Below are 19,039 nucleotides of genomic sequence, written 5' to 3'. Positions count from 1 at the left end.
ACTCCGGACTCAAAAAAAAAAAAAAAAGACATACATTTAGTTTGTTGAAGAATAAATGTTCTCCCCAGCTGAGGAATATATAATGAAAATATATTGATAATTCTCTAGATAATTTTTCAATTAGAAGAAATACAAATGTCCTAATGCAGAAATTTTGTAACTGTTGAAAGATAAGAATACATATTTGAATTTGGGTTATTGTATTTAATAACCCCAAGATGTTTAAATTTTATTCTTTCAACATTGGCAAAATAGTGTTTTCAGAGATGTAACCTGGACGCTGGTATATTCTGGACTTATTTATTCTTTGAAGTAAGTTACAAAAACATTTTTATTCTTGTTTTTCTTTTTAACTTAATGATAGAATTTTTCTGAAGCAAGGGGTTTGACATTTGGGAAGTCTCCATATTTCCTTTTTTTTTTTTTAAGATGGGGTTTCACCATATTAGTCAGGCTGGTCTCGGAACTCCTGACCTCAGATGATCCGCCCCCTCAGCCTCCCAAAGTGCTGGGATTACAGGCATGAGCCACCACACCCGGCTATATTTCCTTTTTTTAAAAAAGGCGAAAGTGATGTGGAAGACAGTATTTCACTGTTTGTTTTTTTGTTTGTTTGTTTTGTTTTTTGAGACGGAGTTTCACTCTTGTTACCCAGGCTGGAGTGCAATGGTGCAATCTCGGCTCACCGCAACTTCCGCATCCTGGGTTCAGGCAATTCTCCTGCCTCAGTCTCCTGAGTAACTGGGATTACAGGCATGCGCCACTATGCTCAGCTGATTTTTTGTATTTTTAGTAGAGACGGGGTTTCACCATGTTGACCAGGATGGTCTTGATCTCTTGACCTCGTGATCCACCCACCTCGTGATCCACCCGCCTCGGCCGTATTTCACTGTTTTTAAAGTCAGCATTGCTGTTGAATGAAGAGATTTAGAAATTAAAATAGTTCTGAGTTTACAAGTTGAAGTGCCTGGACTCCGGTTATTCTTTGTGCCTACAGATAACCTACAGAATGCAATTTTCATCTGTGTATTTGAAACCATTTAGTATTGTAATATTTTGAATGGTTTTGTTTTTTTTTTTTTTTTTTTTTTTTTTTTTTTTTTTTTTTTTTTTTCACACTGTGTCTTGCCCGTCACCAGGCTGGAGTAGAGTGGTGCGATCCCAGCTCACTGCAACTTGCACCTCCCTGGTTCAAGCAGTTCTCCTGCCTCAGCCTCCTGAGTAGCTGGGACTACAGGTGTGCGCCACCATGCCCAGCTAATTTTTTTATTTTTAGTAGAGACAGGGTTTCACCATGTTGGCCAGGATGGTCTCGATCTCTTGACCTTGTGAGCCACCTGCCTTGGCCTCCCAAAGTGCTGGGATTACAGGCATGCGCCACCGTGTCCAGCCTCAGCCTCTATTTTCTTTAGTTTTTTTTTTGTTCTTAATGGCTTACCTCTCTTTACCAAACCCCCTTATAAATTTACTATAGATTAGGAAACTAGATAGGCTTGTCAGAATGTATGTAAAATACTAAAGGTCTATGACTTTAAAATATGTATCTGGGCTGGTTTATATCCTGGTTTGCTCCGATTTCTTGATTTGTTTTACATATGTGTAGTATTAATGTAGAATGATCCCACCCCACCATTAAAAAATTTAGTTATTAGAACAAGTAATTTTTCTCCAGCGTTGGAGTTTTTTCAGGATGTGATGTTTCTCCAGCTCTGTTTATGGTGAATATTTTTGTGTGTATTCACAGATAATGAAGGAAGAAAACACAGGAGCCGGAGCAGAAGCAAAGAGGTAATTAACACTTTGTAGTGAATAGGTACTTTTAAATACTTAAAAAGTGTCTGGTAGAAAAATTTGTATGAATATATGACATTGTCAAGGTAAGTACCAAACTTGAAATTTAAAAGGTTAATTGGATTCTAAAATGAGCATGATTTTGATTCATCAGTTTTGAAGAAGATGTTTATGTGAAAAGTACCTTCAAAACCTTAAGTTTATTATATTGTGAAAATATTCACAATAAAAATTTCATGTGAAGAATATAATTGGTTTTTTTAGGCCTGTCACACAGAGCTTCCATTAATCTGAGGTCCCGAGTCTCTTGGTGCCTGACAATTGCTCAGGATTTTTAAACAGCAATCATCTTTACGTAGCAATACCCTAGATATCTGTGGGCTGCTTTTTCTTTATGAAAGGTAACAAGAGTTCTCTTTTCTTTTACAAACTAGTTCAGTTTCCCTAATAATAGTACTATTAAATTTTGAAATAAAGATTTGAGTGAGGGACAGCTGAAAAGGTGATGGTGACAGCAAAACTTGAGGAAAAAGAAAAGCAACAGCTGTATTGCAGAGGAGTTACTTGTTCACCCACCTAAGAAGACAAGGAATGAGCCAACAAGGAAGAGTAGAATTAGCTGGAAAGGGAGAAGAGTCTTGTGGGGGCTGGGCAAGGGACTCCTAAAAAAAAATGTGGGCAGGGACTTCACCTCTTCCCCTAATGGAAGCTCTGTTAAATTTTTAATTTAGGAGAGTTTTTGTGAAAATGACTATTTTGTTTAGCTCACATGATAACATTTCTATAATAAATCATACTCAGCGTGCTAATGCGCGAAGAGACTGAACTGAAGACGCTGCAGACTCAGATAGCAAAATAATAAGCCTACTTCATGATAAGGTAACTATTAGTCATTCAAACTCCTATTTCCCTTAAATATATCTTAAATCAGTTAAGGGTTTTAATGTTTTTTTTTTTTTTAAATTAATAGTAATGTTATGTTTGAGAAACTGGTTTGAAATAAACTCTAAAACCTTTAGAAGTTTAACCACTTAAGACTATTCCAGTCTGCCTCTTTATAGCAAAACCAAGGACAATTTATTTTGTAAGCTCGTATAGAGAACTGGCAGTGAAACTAAATACTTGGGTCTCCAGGTCTCTTACTTTTCTGCAAATAATAAATTACATACTATGATCATTTTCAGCTATATCATCATGCATGTTCCAAAATGATTGGCCAAGTTTTATTTTTAAGAAACATTAATCTTGAGTGGAAACAAATATGCTGTGACATATTTTGGGAAACATAAATGTCCTATTATGGTGGAAAAGTGGTAGCCTGGGCGTTAGAAAAACATGGGGTATAGGTTCAGCTTACGCATGTAGCTTCGTAACTTTAGATCTTTGTTTAGTTACACATAAAGGGATTCAATTAGAGGAACTGAGTTTCCTTTCACATTTAAAATTTAGCGATTCAGAGATGTTTAGTATTTTAAGCTTTTGCTGCAAGATGGATTTGACAAACCTTCGTGTAGGGAACTATAGTATGTACCACTTCCTACTTTGGTATTCGGTAGGATGAGATTTGATCATGCAGTTAATTTTAGCTGAGTTTCTGAATGCACATATGAAAACCTTGATCTATTTAAAGTATGGGGGCAGTATGTATTGTGTGATAGCATATGGGTTCATTGTTATACCTAATTTGGTTTCTTTAAAACTGAAACATACAGTTGCCATTTCTACCCTAGGTACATGAAATGTAATACTTCTCCAAGCCTATTGGGATACTGCAAGATGAAAAGAGATTGCTTCACAGTGTAGACATTGGGAGGAAAATCAAGAGCTGTCTTTTAGAGGATGTAGCCGGCAGTATAGCTATAAAAGGGACACTGCATCTCTGTGTAAAATAATTTGAAATTATTGAAAATACTAGTGCTTCATAATAATTATTCTTAGCTACCTAATTGAAATGCATTTCTGGTGTACTTTTTGTGTCATTATCTCCATTATTGTTTACTTAAACTTAATATGAGGTACTCCGGATTTAGAAGTTGATGTATATACATAGTCTATATTATTTTAGATAAACCTAAGGGATTCCTCTTTTGTCTGGCATAATGGCTTTTCAATATTTCAACTTTGAAAATCATTGTTTCTATTGTAGTAATTGAAAATATTTTGGGAGGAACTGCATTTGGGTTTTTATAGTAAAGAAAAAATAGTAATTATATCTGCAACATTTGGGTGATGTGAAACTAGATCTTTTTTTTATTTGCCACACACTCCTAAGGTTACTAATGTTGCATCACAACATTTTTGTCTACTGATACCCATACTAACTCTCTTTGTTGCACTATTTTCCTGAAAGAACCAACTTCTTCTTAAAACAGGCAAGAAGACATGAATCCAAAGATAAATCCTCTAAGAAACACAAGTCTGAGGAACATAATGACAAAGAACATCCTTCTGATAAAGGAAGAGAGCGACTGAATTCATCTGAAAATGGTGAGGACAGGCACAAACGCAAAGAAAGAAAGTCATCAAGAGGCAGAAGTCACTCAAGATCTAGGTCTCGTGAAAGGTAAGTCATTTTGTATTATAATTTAATACCTTATAACAAGATTTAAGTTACATAAAGCTTCTCATTGACCCACCAATACCCAAAAAAAATAGGGAGTGTTTCTTGTTTGTTTGGGGTGGGGGGTGGTTTGGCTTTGGGCTTTGTTTTCTTACCATGAAAAAATGGTTTCTGAGAATCGGACATAAGGGATAACTAATATTCAATTAATGGCTAGATTTTCTTCTTCTTCTTCTTTTTTTTTTTTTGAGACACAGTCTCAGTCTGTCCCCCAGGCTGGAATGCAGTGGTGAGATTTCGGCTCACTGCAATCTCTGCCTCCCGGGTTCAAGCAGTTTTCCAGTCTCAGCCTCCCGAATAGCTGGGATTACAGGCGTGTGCTACCATGTGTGGTTAACTTTTGTATTTTTAGTAGAGAAAAGGTTTCACTATGTTGTCAGGCTAGCCTCGAACTCCTGACCTCGGGTGATCCACCATGCCCAGCATAGATTTTCTTTTTTGAGACGGTTTCTCTGTGTTGCCCTAGAGTGCAGTGGTGTGCTCTCAGCGCACTGCACAGCCTCCAGGGCTCAAGTGCTCCACCTCAGCCTCCTGAATAGCTTTGACCATAGACATGCGCCACCACACCCAGCTAATTTATTTGTATTTTTTGTAGAGACATTTTGTCCATGTCGTGCAGGCTGTTTTCAAATTCCTGGGCTTAAGCAGTGTACTCGCCTTGGCCTCCTAAAGTGCCGGGATTTCAGAAGTGAGTCACTCTACCCAGCTGAGGTTTTTAACCACTTAATCTCTTTTGCACTGAAAAAAATCATACCGTTAAACTGTATAGTTTAAGTCAGTAAACAGTCTTTTTGCATTATCGATGTGATATAGAAAGTGTTTGCTGCTAAACTGCAATTTAGACTTTTTTGATGTTGGAATATAGATAAAAAGATTTTTGAGAAACTGGATCACAGCTCAAATTTATGAATGGTGTTTGGTAGATTTTTTCTTGAAGTCTGTGGGTAATTCGTGCATGGTATCAGACTCAAAAATTTTCAGTAGATATACTATTTTACTTAAGCTTTGTAAATACTGTGGAAAGAGTATTAAATAGAATCATAAATTTGGATAGGATACATTGAACATGTTTGACATGTTAATAGCTTTACTATATTCTCTGGGACAGATTATCAAACATGAAGGTCCATTTTTAGTTTATATTTCCTTTGAAAACCTCACTTTTTCTGTAAACAGTATAATGTACTTAATTGCTTGTCTTAATTGCAGTACTACAGATAACTAATTTATGATGCATATAAGTGAAACAACTCTAAATAATTAAAATTTGTGCACTTTAATTTCAGACGCCATCGTAGTAGAAGCAGGGAGCGGAAGAAATCTCGATCCAGGAGTAGGGAGCGGAAGAAATCTCGATCCAGAAGCAGAGAGAGGAAGAAATCAAGATCCAGAAGCAGGGAAAGAAAACGGCGGATCAGGTCTCGATCTCGCTCAAGATCAAGACACAGGCATAGGACTAGAAGCAGGAGTAGGACAAGGAGTAGGAGTCGGTAGGTGACCATCATCTTGAATAAAATTTAATGGGCCCCTCAGAGAGTTCATTTATCTTCTCTCAGTAAGAGAATATTAGATTTGTTAGGTAATGTTTTACCATAATCTGTAAATAGGATTTATTTATAAATCTATAATAAATAATCTATATAGGATTTATAGATTATGGTAAATCTATGGCATGATAAATAGAATTTATAGATTATGGTAAAATTATTTTAATCATTATCTAACAATTGAACAGACCTAATTACTTGAATAAAAATACAAGTATTCTCATGTGATTGATAAATCTCTTGGGGAGTGCAGGTGTGAATAGGCCTATGTTGGCTAGGTGTAGTGGTTTATGCCTGTAACCCTGCTGAGGCGGGCAGGTCCCTTGAGCCCAGGAGTTCAAAACCAGCCTGAGCAATATGAAACCACACCTCTACAAAAGATACAAAAAAATTAGATTGGCACACACCTGTGATCCCAGCTACTTGGGAGGCTGAGGTGAGAGAATTGCTTGAGCCCAGAAGGCAGAGATTGCAATGAGCCAAGATCATATTAAGTGCAAGAGCCAGGACCCAGTTTCAGATACATCTAAATACAAATTCCGTGCATATGCTTAACCTACTGTGCTGTACAGACTACCTCAGATTTTATTTGTAAATGAACAAAATTCAGATTTATCTTGATTGCTGAGAGGAGGCTTTGTTGAGATGGGAAATACACAATAAGAGCACAGGAGGAAAACTTTATAAATATTGTTCAATGATTTTCTCTGCTTATTTACATAAGATAGTATACTATTTTGTTGATTTATTGCAACTTAGGTCAATGTGTAAAAGATTGAAATACACATTTTTAGTCAGTGGTTCTAGTTTGTAGTAGTTTACTAATTTAAACCTTACCAATTAAGAGATTTTTTTATTTGCTTTTTTGGCTGTTTTGGTCACTGACATTTTGTTTGTTTGTTTGTGGTGGAGTCTCTGACACCCAGGCTGGAGTGCAATGGCACGATCTTGGCCCACTGCAGCCTCCCCCTCCCAGGTTCAAGCAGTTCTCTTGCAACGGCCTTCCAAGTAGCTGGGATTACAGGCGCTCACCATCATGCCTAGCTAATTTTTGTGTTTTTGTTGAGGTAGGGTTTCACCATATTGGCCAGGCTGGTCTCAAACTACTGACCTCAGATGATCAGCCCACCTCACCCTCGTAAAGTGCTGGGATTACGGGTGTGAGCCACTGTACCCAGCCCCACATCTAGTTTTTTAGTGGTTGATAACTATTTTTGAAAACCATCTACAAATTCACTATAGATTAAAATATGTAGGAAGAATTCCTATGATGTACATATTGACCTACACGAGTACAAAATGACTAATGTATAACGCTGGCTTTTGCAGCATTGGATGTACTATGCAAAAGATTGGAGACAACCAGATGTGGTGGGGCATCCCTGTAGACCCAGGTACTCTGGAGGCTAAGGCAGGAGGATCACTCAAGGCCAGCCTGAGCAACAGAGTGAGACCCTGTCTCTTAAAAGGGGATGAGGGAGTTGGAAACAAACAACTGTTGTTTCCAATGAGTTCAGCTGTAACACAGATGTTTAAATGTTTGTATCTCAAAATATAAATGTTTTTGTATCATTGGAATTTTTGTTGAACTTTGTAAACGTAGTTGATTTCTTATTAACAAAATAGTATGACTTGGCCATAATATGACATGTGAAATATGGTTTACTACAGTGATAGAAAGAAGAGAATTGAAAAGCCGAGAAGATTCAGCAGAAGTTTAAGCAGGACTCCAAGTCCACCTCCCTTCAGAGGCAGAAACACAGCAATGGATGCCCAAGAAGCTTTAGCTAGGAGGTGTGTATTTCTTCACTTGTTTCTATTTACCCTTAAATAGATGCTCAATTGTGTGGATGAGATGAATGCTTTCAGTAAGAGAATGATTCAGATACTTAAATCTAATAGTAAATATGCTGGCATATTTGTGATTTAGAGCTATGTAAATAGTTTAATTTTCATCTTAAATATTTGCACAATTAAAAGATTGAGATGTCTACAACAATTTCTGTTTTTCCCTTTGTGATTAATTCATTTTTCTCAAATTTAGACTCCCAAATATTTTAAGTTTGCATTTGAAATTTTTTTTTTTTTACTATCAAATTGGGTTGAGGAACTATTTTTTTTTTTCTTCTTTTTGTGTTGTCACCAAAAGAACTATTATTTTCACATTAAAATGACTTTTCCTTTACTTTTGGTTTTTCTCCCTCAAATAGACAAATATCTGAAACAATAGTATTCTGTCAGTATTATTTTGAAGATGGCAAATAACAGATAGACATTATAAGCCAGTTTATTTGATCTCTTAAGTTTATTCCTGATAACTATAAAATAACTTTTTTTTTTCCTGCTGTTTCAGCTGGGCGCGGTGGCTCATGCCTGTAATCCCAGCATTTTGGGAGGCCAACGTGGGCAGATCACCTGGGGTCAGGAGTTTGGAGACCAGCCTGGCTAACATGGTGAAACCCTGTCTCTACTAAAAATAAAAAAATTAGCTCAGTGTGGTGACAGGCAAGCTACTCGGGAGGCTGAGGCACAAGAATTGCTTGAACCCAGGAGGCAGAGGTTGCAGTGAGCTGAGATCTCGCCTGGACAATAGAGCGAGACTCAGTCTCAAAAAAATAAATAAATAAATTTTCTGTTGTTTCAAAGATGATAGTGGTGGAACCACACACAGGAGGGCTGTATAATTGAAATTGCAAAACTATTCAAAGAACTGCCTCATAGAAAGGCAAAAAGCAAAATAAAATAACAAGCACTTGTTTGCGGCATTTCCAATATTTTGAAAAACAATCTTTTTAGGTTTGAATTTTCTCTCTTTTTTTTTTCCTCCTCTCTTTACAAAAAATTAAGTTGTTTTGTTTTTTGAGACAGGGTCCCGCCCAAGCTGAAGTGCAGTGCCACCCGATGACAGCTCACTGCATCCTTGAATTCCTGGGCCCAAGCAGTTCTTCCACCTCAGCCTCTCAAGTAGCTGGGACCACAGGCATGCCTGGCTAATTTTTGTATTTTTTGTAGAGAAGACGGGGTCTCCCTGTGTTGCCCAGGCTGGTATCACAGTGTAACCTGGTGGTGCTGCCCTGGGAACCCAGCCTGACAGAAACTGCAGTTGAACAGCAGCAAAAGCGTGAGCTCACCTCTTCTTTCCATTCACCCTAGTGAATGGTGTTAATTCCAAATCTTCAATGGCCATTTTAATGCAGCCAGTTGTATTAAACACACATCTTCTTTCTGAAACTATTACCAGTAGATTAGGAAATAATTTGCTATAAAATAGGATTTAATTTATACTAAATTATAATTTTATTAACTGCCATATTTTTTAAGCCCTTAAGTTATTTATTTGAATGTCATAAGTCTATTCTGCTTTCGTTTTTGGATTTTTTTTAAAGTGAAGCTGTTATACTAGCACCCAAAAATTCTTTGACTTAGACTCCTTGGTGATCGTTCAGATAAAGTTTTAAATACAGTCCTTTAATTTCAGAATGTCAGATTATTCCTTGACTACCTTGAAATCTGGAGGGTTTTTTTGTTAAGAAGCTACCATGTATAGACCTTTTATGTTTGTTATTTTTTTGGTCTTAAATGTCAGGATTTAAAACTGTTTAGGAAATAGTTTTCAGATCAGTGACCTCATTTTTTAAATTTTTTAGGCAGAGTCTAACACTCTGTCACCTAGACTGGAGTATAGTGGCATAAGCTCACTACAACCTCTGCCTTCTGGGTTCAAGCAGTTCTCATGCCTTAGCCTCCCAAGAAGCTGAGATTACTGATGCTCATCACCATGCCCGGGTTTGTTTTCATAGAGACGAATTTCGCCATGTTGGCCAAGCTGATCTCGAACCCCTGGCCTCAAGCAGTCCTCTTGCCTTGGCCTCTCAAAGTGCTGGGATTACAGGCATGAGCCACCTTAACCAGCCTGTCACCTAAATTTTATTGTTACTACTAATTCAGAAACTTGTATTATCAAAGATAATACAAGTATTATCAAGTCTATGCTGTGCCTTCCATGCATGTATTTCATAAAAGAGAATAAAAATTATAGCTTGTTAAATTTCTTTTGTGTAAATTTCAACTATTTTTATTCATTTATTTATTTATTTTGAGATGGAGTTTCACTCTTGTTCCCCAAGCTAGAGTGCAGTGGCACGATCTCAGTTTAGTGCAGCCTCTGCCTCCTAGGTTCAAGTGATTCTCCTGACTCAGCCTCACAAGTAGCTGGGATTACAGGCGCCCACTACCACACCCTGATAATTTTTTGTATGTTTAGTAGAGGTGGGATTTCACCATGTTGGGCAGGCTGGATTTGAACTCCTGACCTCAGGCGATCACCCACCTCGGCCTCCCAAAGTTCTGGGATTACAGGCAAGAGCCACGGCGCCTGGCCAATTTCAACAACTCTTAAATCCAATTTACTACCACTGTATTATATTACCCATAGTGCCCCAAAACAAAAACAATGTTTTTCTCATTCCTTGCCACTTTACAACATATTAAAGAGGGGGTAGTGGCATTTGACTTGATTGGTAAATCGGAGAATCCTTAAGAAGTTTAAGAGTTTAAGGAATTCATTGTGAAGATACTGTTACCTGTTACTTGCTGTATAGGAAGAGGAAACTTGACAGTGTCTTTGGTGTGCATGCTCATTAGTGAATTTAAGGAATATGCACACTAACTAGACTGAACAATTTTCATTTTGTTTTGGAATGAATTTGTTTCATGTTACCAGTTCCTTTGTAAATGACAAATTTCCTCAACTGCTAAAAATAATTTCCTAATATAGACAAGTTTTCCTCCCAATTTAATAGATTACACAGAGAATGGCAAGGTTTGCTTGACCTTCTGGTTTTGGCTTTTTGATTTTTATTAAATTGAAGACTATACTAAGGTCTGTTTAATATAAAAAGTTACCGAATGTCTTGATTGGCTGCCTTATCTTGGCTTGATCTCCCTCAAGAAACATTTTGATAATTCTATGAATTTATTTACTAGTTACCATTCCTTAAAATTTACTCAGCTCTCAATGTGTTACTTGCAAGATGGAATTTTTTCTTCACTTTTTAATTGGAACTGCCTATAAAAACTATGCCTGTTTCTGACTATTTAGTCAATTCAAAAATGCTTAAAACCACTCTTGCAATATCCTTCAGCTGTAACTTATACCATTATGAATGATTGCTTTTTCTTCACCTGCAGATACCAGCTGTAGGAGGGATGTTAAATATTTAAAATTTTATGGAAATTGGCTTGTCTCTGTACATAACGCGTATAGAGAGAAGAGATACATATTTTATATTGTGTTATTTTAAATGTATTGAAATTACTTTTGCAGGTTGGAAAGGGCAAAGAAATTACAAGAACAGCGAGAAAAGGAAATGGTTGAAAAACAAAAACAACAAGAAATAGCTGCGGGTAATTTTTTATTTTTTTTATTTTAATTCTTTTTTGGTTATCCCGATTAGCATTCTTGCATGTTTGTTTTTGTTTTGTTTTTCAGACAGGAATTCACTCTGTCATTCCGACTTGAGTTCAGTGACTCCAGCATAGCTCACTTTGCCTCAAACTCCCAGGCTCAAGTGATCTTCCCACTTCAGCCTCCCGAGTAGCTGAGACTACAGGCCACACCACCACGCGTGGCCAATTTTTTCTTATTTTTTGTAGTGAGGACCTTTCGCCCTGTTGCCCAGGCTATTCTTGATCTCAGGCTTAAGCAGTCCTCCTGCCTCACCCTCCCAGAGTGCTGGGATTATAGGCATGAGCTACTGCGGCCAGCCTATATTTTTTTCCCCATTATTAAGGAAGCTTGGCTTGCTTTTTGTAGAAAAATTGACAAAAATAGGAAGAAAATCACCTGTGATTTCTGTTTCCCGTTAGTACACTGAAAAGTTTATTTTAGTGTTTTCTCACTTCAGTGTTTTGTAGCTTGTTTCTGGTGTGGTGCATTTGGATAATTTTTGCTGATAAATTAATAATGATTATTTTTGTTTATATAACACTGTAGTTGTCACTACAGATGTCTTTTGTTTTTTAGGGTTTTTGTTTTGTTTTGTTTTTCAGATGGAGTTTCATTCTGTTGTCCAGGCTGTAGTGGAGTGGCATGATCTCAACTCACTGCCTCCAAGTAGCCTTAGCCTCCCAAGTAGCTGGACTGCACACAGGCGTGTGCCACCACATCCAGCTAATTTTTGTATTTTTAGTAGAGACAGGATTTCATCATGTCAGCCAGGATGGTCTCAATCTCTTGACCTCATGATTGGCCCACCTCGGCCTCCCAAAGTGCTGGGATTACAGGTGTGAGCCACTGTGCCTGGCCAATTTAATTTTTATTTTTATTTATTTATTTTAAACAGAGTCTCAGGCTGTGGCCCAGGCTGGAGTGTGGTTGCACATATATATCAAGGATTTTATGCAGAAATTTGTCCGTTGATGAACACATTTGACAAGTGTTTGCTAAAAACTTGTGAGCTAATAGTCATTTCCTTATATTTGGTGAAAATCCTGCCTTTTTACACATTGGTAGCTTTTTTTTAAAAAGCCATTTATTAATGTAAATCAGAGGGTTTGCTTATGTTTTAAAATCCATTTTTATATTCTCTTCAAGCAGCTGCAGCTACTGGAGGTTCTGTTCTCAATGTTGCTGCCCTCTTAGCATCAGGAACACAAGTAACACCTCAGATAGCCATGGCAGCTCAGATGGCAGCCCTGCAAGCTAAAGCTTTGGCAGAGACAGGAATCGCTGTACCTAGCTACTATAACCCAGCAGCTGTAAATCCAATGAAATTTGCTGAACAAGAGAAAAAAAGGAAAATGCTTTGGCAGGGCAAGAAAGAAGGGGTAAGTTCTCTTATTCTGCTCTTCTATCGTTTATTCCTAATTAGTAATTGCTAAGGAAAACAAATGTGGATTGAAAAAGATTACTTGGCCGTTGGCTCAAGCCTGTAATCCCACTTTGGGAGGCCAAGGCGGGCGGATCACAAGGTGAGGAGTTCAAGAACAGCCTGGCCAGCATAGTTAAACCCCATCTCTACTAAAAATACAAAAATTAGCTGGATATTGTGGCAGGCGCCTGTAATCCCAGCTACTTGGGAGGCTGAATCAGGAGGCTCACTTGAACCTGGGAGGCACAGGTTGCAGTGAGCCAAGATCGCACCATTGCACTCCAGCCTGGGAGACAGTGCGAGACTCTGTCTCAAAAGAAAAAAGAAAAAAATTACTTTGGGCTTACCTTTCTTTTTAAGAACCTGGGGTGCCCAAGCACGGGTGATATATGCCTGTAATCCCAGCACTTCGGGAGGCCAGTGCAAAGTGGATCACTTGAGATAAGGAGTTGAGACCAGCCTAGGCAACTTGGCAAAACTCTGTCTCTACTAAAAAGAAAATTTAAAAATAAGCTGGTTGTGGTGATATGCACCTGTAATTCCAGCTGCTTGGGAGGCTGAGACAGGAGAATTGTCTGAGTGAGTCTGGGAGGCAGAGGCTGCAGTGAGCCAAGATCATGCCACTGAGCAAGGCGTGGTGGCGGGCGCCTGTAATCCCAGCTACTTGGAAGGCTGAGACTAGAGAATACCTTTAACCTGGGAGGTGGAGGTTGCAGTGAGTTTCGAGTGAAACTCTATCTCAAAAAAAAAAAAAAAAAAATTCATGCCACTGCACCCTCCAACCTGGGTGACGAAGTGAGGCCCTGTCTCAAAAAAACCTAGGATAGTCTAATTTGCCAGTTTATTAAATATTGAAATAAACATACATGATCAAAGTCAAGCTTTCAAGGACAACTGATATTATCATAGAAGTATTAAAGAAAAGAGGCTACTTGGTTTAGGATTTTTCATAGATTACGAGGTACTTACTTTTTTTTTTCATTATTTGCAATGACAAATGACATTAATTGCAAATGACACTATTTGCCATCACAAAAATTTCATGTTAAAAAAGGTCTATGATGGGAAAAGAATCCATTTTTTATTTTATTTATCATTTTTGAGACATTGTCTCGCTGTCACCCAAGCTGGAGTGCAGTGGCGTGATCTCAGCTCACTGCAGCTTCAGCCTCCCGAGTAGCTGGGTCTACAGGCGTGGGCTACCATGCCAGGCTAATTTTTTGGTATTTTTAGTAGAGACAGAAAGTTTCACCGTGTTAGCCAGGCTGGTCTGGAATTCGTGACCTTGGGTGATCCGCCCACCTCTGCCTTCCAAAGTGCTGGGATTATAGGCATGAGCCACTACACCCCAGCCTCTTGCTTGTATTTCTTTGTTTACTCTTTCTTAAGACTTTAAATAATTAAACTTACATTGAATGCCATAAATGCTGTTTGTTTGTTTTTTTTTATTTAGGCTACGTTGTTGACAGATTTCATGTCCTAAAAAATATATTTAAATTTGACATATTTTAAAGTTTGGTATTTCTTAACAGGACAAATCCCAGTCTGCTGAAATATGGGAAAAATTGAATTTTGGAAACAAGGACCAAAATGTGAAATTTAGGAAATTGATGGGTATTAAGGTGAGTTTCGAATGTTCCAGAGGATGTTTGCATTAGTTCTTAGCCCTCCTGCACTATTCTTCCCTCATTTTCTTATTTCTGGTCTTTGCTCAGGTGATACCTTTTTGGGCTGTTTCCCACCACCTTTTGTAAAATAACAAGCAATCCCATTTTGAAAACCCTCCCATCTCCCCTACCCACTCTTCTCCCCACACACACACACTTTTTTTTTTTTTTTTTTTTTTTTTTTTTTTTTTTTTTTTTTTTTTTTCCTGAGAGACAAAGGGTCCTGCCCTGTCACTCAGGCTGGAGTACAGTGGTCCAATTATGGCTCACTGCACCTCAAACTTTGAGGCTCAAGTAGTCCTTCCACCTAAGCCTCTCAAAGCCCTGGATTACAGTACTGAGCCACTGCACCCAGCCTCCATCCCCATTTTCTACTTTACTTTCCTCTGTGGCATTTATACCCTGACATGTTCTTCATGTTATATGGTATTTTTCCATCCTACTAAAGTTAATTTTCATTACACCCTGCTGTATTGCAGACGTAGAAAGAACATTACCTTGCACTTTAGAGGTGCTTAATAATGAATGGAAATTAATTGATAGCAAATACGTACCCCAGATTATGATTTTTGTTTTGTTTTGAGACGGAGTTTCCCTCTTCTCGCCCAGGCTGGAGTGCAATGGTGCAATCTCGGCTCACTGCAACCTCCACCTCCTGAGTTAAAGCAATTCTCCTGCCTCAGCCTCCCAAGTAGCTGGGAATTACAGGTGCCCACCACCACACCCAAATAATTTTTTCTTTTTCTTTGGTATTTTCTTTTTCTTTGGTAATGACAGGCTTTGACCATGTTGGTCTCACACTCCTGATCTCAGGGGATCCGCCTTGTTACAGGCGTGAGCCACCATGCCTGGCCAGAAGTATAACTTAATAACTGTCAGCCAGGCATGGTGGCTAAAAATACAAAAATTAGGGCCAGTCACAGGGGCTCATGGCTGTAATCCCAGCACTTTGGGAGGCTGAGGCGGGTGGATCACGATGTCAGAAGTCCGCAGGAGTCCAAGACCAGTCTGACCAACATGATGAAACCATGTCTCTACTAAAAATGAAAAAATTAGCTGGGTATGGTAGTGGGCCTCTGTAATCCCAGGTGCTCAGGAGGCTGAGGCAGGAGAATCACTTCAGCCTGGGAGGTGGAGGTTGCAGTAAGCTGAGATGGCCCCACTGCACTCCAGCCTGGGTGACAGAGTGAGACTCCATCTCAAAAAAAAAATAGGCCGGGCGCGGTGGCTCAAGCCTGTAATCCCAGCACTTTGGGAGGCTGAGGCGGGTGGATCACGAGGTCAAGAGATCGAGACCATCCTGGTCAACACGGTGAAACCCCGTCTCTACTAAAAATACAAAAAAAATTAGCTGGGCATGGTGGCGCGTGCCTGTAATCCCAGCTACTCAGGAGGCTGAGGCAGGAGAATTGCCTGAACCCAGGAGGCGGAGGTTGCGGTGAGCCGAGATCGCGCCATTGCACTCCAGCCTGGGTAACAAGAGCGAAACTCCATCCCAAAAAAAAAAAAATAATAATAATAATAATAATAGTGTCAAGTGAGAGATATTTATTTCTATCTGAATTCATTGTATGCTTTCTATCTAATCTTTAGAGTGAAGATGAAGCTGGTTGTAGCTCAGTTGATGAAGAAAGTTACAAGACTCTCAAGCAACAGGAAGAAGTATTTAGAAATCTAGATGCTCAGTATGAAATGGCAAGATCACAAACCCACACACAAAGAGGAATGGGTTTGGGTTTCACATCTTCAATGCGAGGAATGGATGCAGTTTGAAAAAGATCACACCTGTAAAGTTTGGGACTTTATAGACTTCTTGTTCTGATGTCAGGTCCTTGTTCACCAAACAGCTAGCATTCTAGCTTGCATGGGTGTTGCATTGACTTTAATTTATTGAAAAATCCGAATTTTTGTAAATATCAGATCAGTGATACTGGTGTTAGTGTTGTAATCAGGTTAAACCCACTTCCATTAAACTTGACAGGACTACAGAAGGACAATATTTTTTAGTTCATGAATTCTACTTTTCAAATATAAAAGCTGCAGGTGGGGATAAAATCTCATACATGGATTTTTTTCGTGTCTGCTGTCTTGTGTACTTTTGTACTTAACCTTGTACAGTTATTTTCATCTCTTGAAACATGAAAGAAATGTTATGTAGATGTTCTTTAGAAGATCTGGCCATTTGGCTCATAATCCAGCACAGATAAGCTGGGTGGTAATAATAATAAAAATGGTTTTCTCAAAACTGGTGTTAATTTAAGTTACCTGGGATGTTTCTTTGAATTTCTTTTATGGTTTCTGTAGCATTTGGCAATTGCTGTTAGAAAACACTAGCTAGAAATTTCCTCTTCCCCCTTTTTTTAAGGTCAGTTATCTATACTACAGGCAATATCATGGTGAGTAAAAGTAAAAATTGGGAGGAGCAAACAAACATTAAAATAATATGTTTTCCTATTATAAGGGACAGATGGTATACAGTATTTGTCAAATATTACACATGTTATTCAGGAAATAGATTAATGCATTAAAGGGATGTAAGCACTTTTATTTTAATAAAGTGCCTTATAACAAGTTATTTGTATGCCTTTTGCTCATTATCCCTTTGAAGTCTTCTCCAACATAAACTACAAAATATCAGAAAATTTTTTTGTTTTGTTTTTGTTTTTTTGAGATGGAGTCTTGCCCTGTTGCCTAGACTAGAGTGCAGTGGCCTATCTTGGCTCACTGCAGCCTCCGCCTCCCAGGTTCAAACAATTCTCCCACCTCAGCCTCCCGAATAGCTAGGATTACAGGTGCACCACCACACCTGGCTGATTTTTGTATATTTAGTAGAGACGGGGTTTCACCTTATTGGCAAGGCTGGTCCCAAACTCCTGACCTCAGGTGATCCACCTTCCTCAGCCTCCAAAAGTGCTGGGATTATAGGTGTGAGCCATTGCACCTGGCCTAGAAAATACTTTGTCACTAGTTCGAGCATAAATCTGGAGCTAAGGGGTAATTGCAAAACTTGAAGTTAATCTGTTTTCATTACAACAAATTAGTAAGGTTTAGCTTTCCTTTGAAAATCATTTGGAAAACTGCATGAGAGCGAGTTACAATAAGGGAAGATTTTATAGGAATAAGATTGACAGCCTTATTTTAAAAGCTGGAATTAAGTGCTACAAACCTGCTTGTTATATTTTTGTTACACATGAAAATAAGTGATTGGGTTTTTTCCTCTTGCTCTTCTAGGCTGGAGTATAGTGGCTCGATCATAGCTTACTATAACTTTGAACTCACCTGGGCTCGAGTAGCTGGGACCACAGGTGCTCACCATCACACCTAGCTTGTTAAATTTTTGTAGAGACAAGGTCTTGTTACATTGCCCACGCTGGTCTTGAATTCCTGGCCTCAAGCAATCCTCCCACCTCAGGACTCCCAAAGTGATGGGAGTCCCATCCAGATTATAAGATTTTCACCTAACCAGATTATAAGATTTTTAATGTTTTTTAGTGAGCCTTTCATTTTTCCGGAGCACAGTAATTCTATAGGAAAATGGCTTTTCACCATGTTTCAGTGACAAATCTAAGCCTTCTAAGGAAATGACGTTATGGATCACTTCGTGATCATCACATTTTTCATTTAAGCTCGGCCTTCTCAAATCAATCTAAAAATGTTCATGACCTTGTAAGGCAATGTGGATGCAAAAGCTTCCTGTGTGTCTACAGCAGTTTAGGAGCTGACCGTACATAATGAGTGGTACGGTCTGTTCTTGCTAATCTAGAGCAGCACTGTATATATTATTGTTGTTTTTGAGACAGAATCTGGCTCTGTTGCCCAGGCTAGAATGCAGTGGCACGATCTCTGCTCACTGCAACCTCCACCTCCTGGGTTCAAGTGATTCTCCTGCCTCAGCCTCCCAAGTGGCTGGGATTTCAGGTGCCTGCCACCACGCCCAGCTAATTTTTGTATTTTTAGTAGAGATAGGGTTTCACTGTGTTGGCCAGGCTGGTCTTGAACTCCTGACCTCATGATCCACCTGCCTTGGCCTCCCAAAGTACTGGGATTACAAGCGTAAGCCACTGCATCCAGCCTACTGTATATATTGTATAAAATATATGTGTATTGGTCCAAGTGATCCATCTCGCTCCCCTGAGTAGCTGGCACCAAAGGCCCATGACAGCACACGGGGATGATTTTTGTAGAAATGATCTTCATCGTCTCAGCCTCCCAAAGTGCCACCTGGGATTCAGACGTGAGCCACAGTGCCTGACCTAACAGTATCTTTTATTTAATTTTTTTGTTTTTTTTGAGTCGCCAAATGCAAATAGTTGAAAGATGAAATTATAGCTGTCCCTTGAACAACATAGGTTTGAACTTCAAGAGTCCACTTAAATGGAGTGCAGTTGCGTGATCCTGGCTCACTTGCAAACTTCACCTCATCTCCTAAAAAACCAAGGCCCGTGTGGTGCTCACATCTGTAATCCCAACACTTTGGGAGGCCAAGGCGGGCAGATCACCAGGTCAGGAGTTTGAGACCAGCCAGACCAACATAGTGAAACC

At 38.8% G+C, this 19,039-nt stretch overlaps 1 protein-coding gene across 6 annotated transcripts in view; it reads left to right on the top strand.

Moving 5' to 3' along the window:
* RSRC2 (arginine and serine rich coiled-coil 2) overlaps nt 1-17,068 on the top strand; it is a 23,200-nt gene extending 6,132 nt beyond the window's left edge. For 2 of the 6 annotated variants that reach the window (XM_037744225.1, XM_017544342.2), the window contains 9 exons: nt 1,745-1,788; nt 2,593-2,670; nt 4,142-4,354; nt 5,698-5,901; nt 7,630-7,752; nt 11,285-11,364; nt 12,557-12,786; nt 14,363-14,452; nt 16,091-17,068. In XM_037744225.1, the coding sequence (XP_037600153.1) occupies nt 2,663-2,670; nt 4,142-4,354; nt 5,698-5,901; nt 7,630-7,752; nt 11,285-11,364; nt 12,557-12,786; nt 14,363-14,452; nt 16,091-16,270 (1,128 nt within the window). In that variant the 5' untranslated portion in view covers nt 1,745-1,788; nt 2,593-2,662 and the 3' untranslated portion in view covers nt 16,271-17,068. Of the gene's footprint in view, nt 1-1,744; nt 1,789-2,592; nt 2,671-4,141; nt 4,355-5,697; nt 5,902-7,629; nt 7,753-11,284; nt 11,365-12,553; nt 12,787-14,362; nt 14,453-16,090 lie in introns of all 6 variants that reach the window. The other 4 variants (XM_037744224.1, XM_017544341.2, XM_017544337.2 and 1 more) reach the window with 3 other exon arrangements.
* Nucleotides 17,069-19,039: the final 1,971 nt, after the last annotated feature.

Source organism: Cebus imitator, unplaced genomic scaffold (assembly GCF_001604975.1).
Source record: "Cebus imitator isolate Cc_AM_T3 unplaced genomic scaffold, Cebus_imitator-1.0 Scaffold169, whole genome shotgun sequence".
Lineage (NCBI taxonomy): Eukaryota > Metazoa > Chordata > Mammalia > Primates > Cebidae > Cebus > Cebus imitator.
Note: the sequence above shows the minus strand (reverse complement) of the source record. Positions and strands in the feature narration are given on the sequence as shown.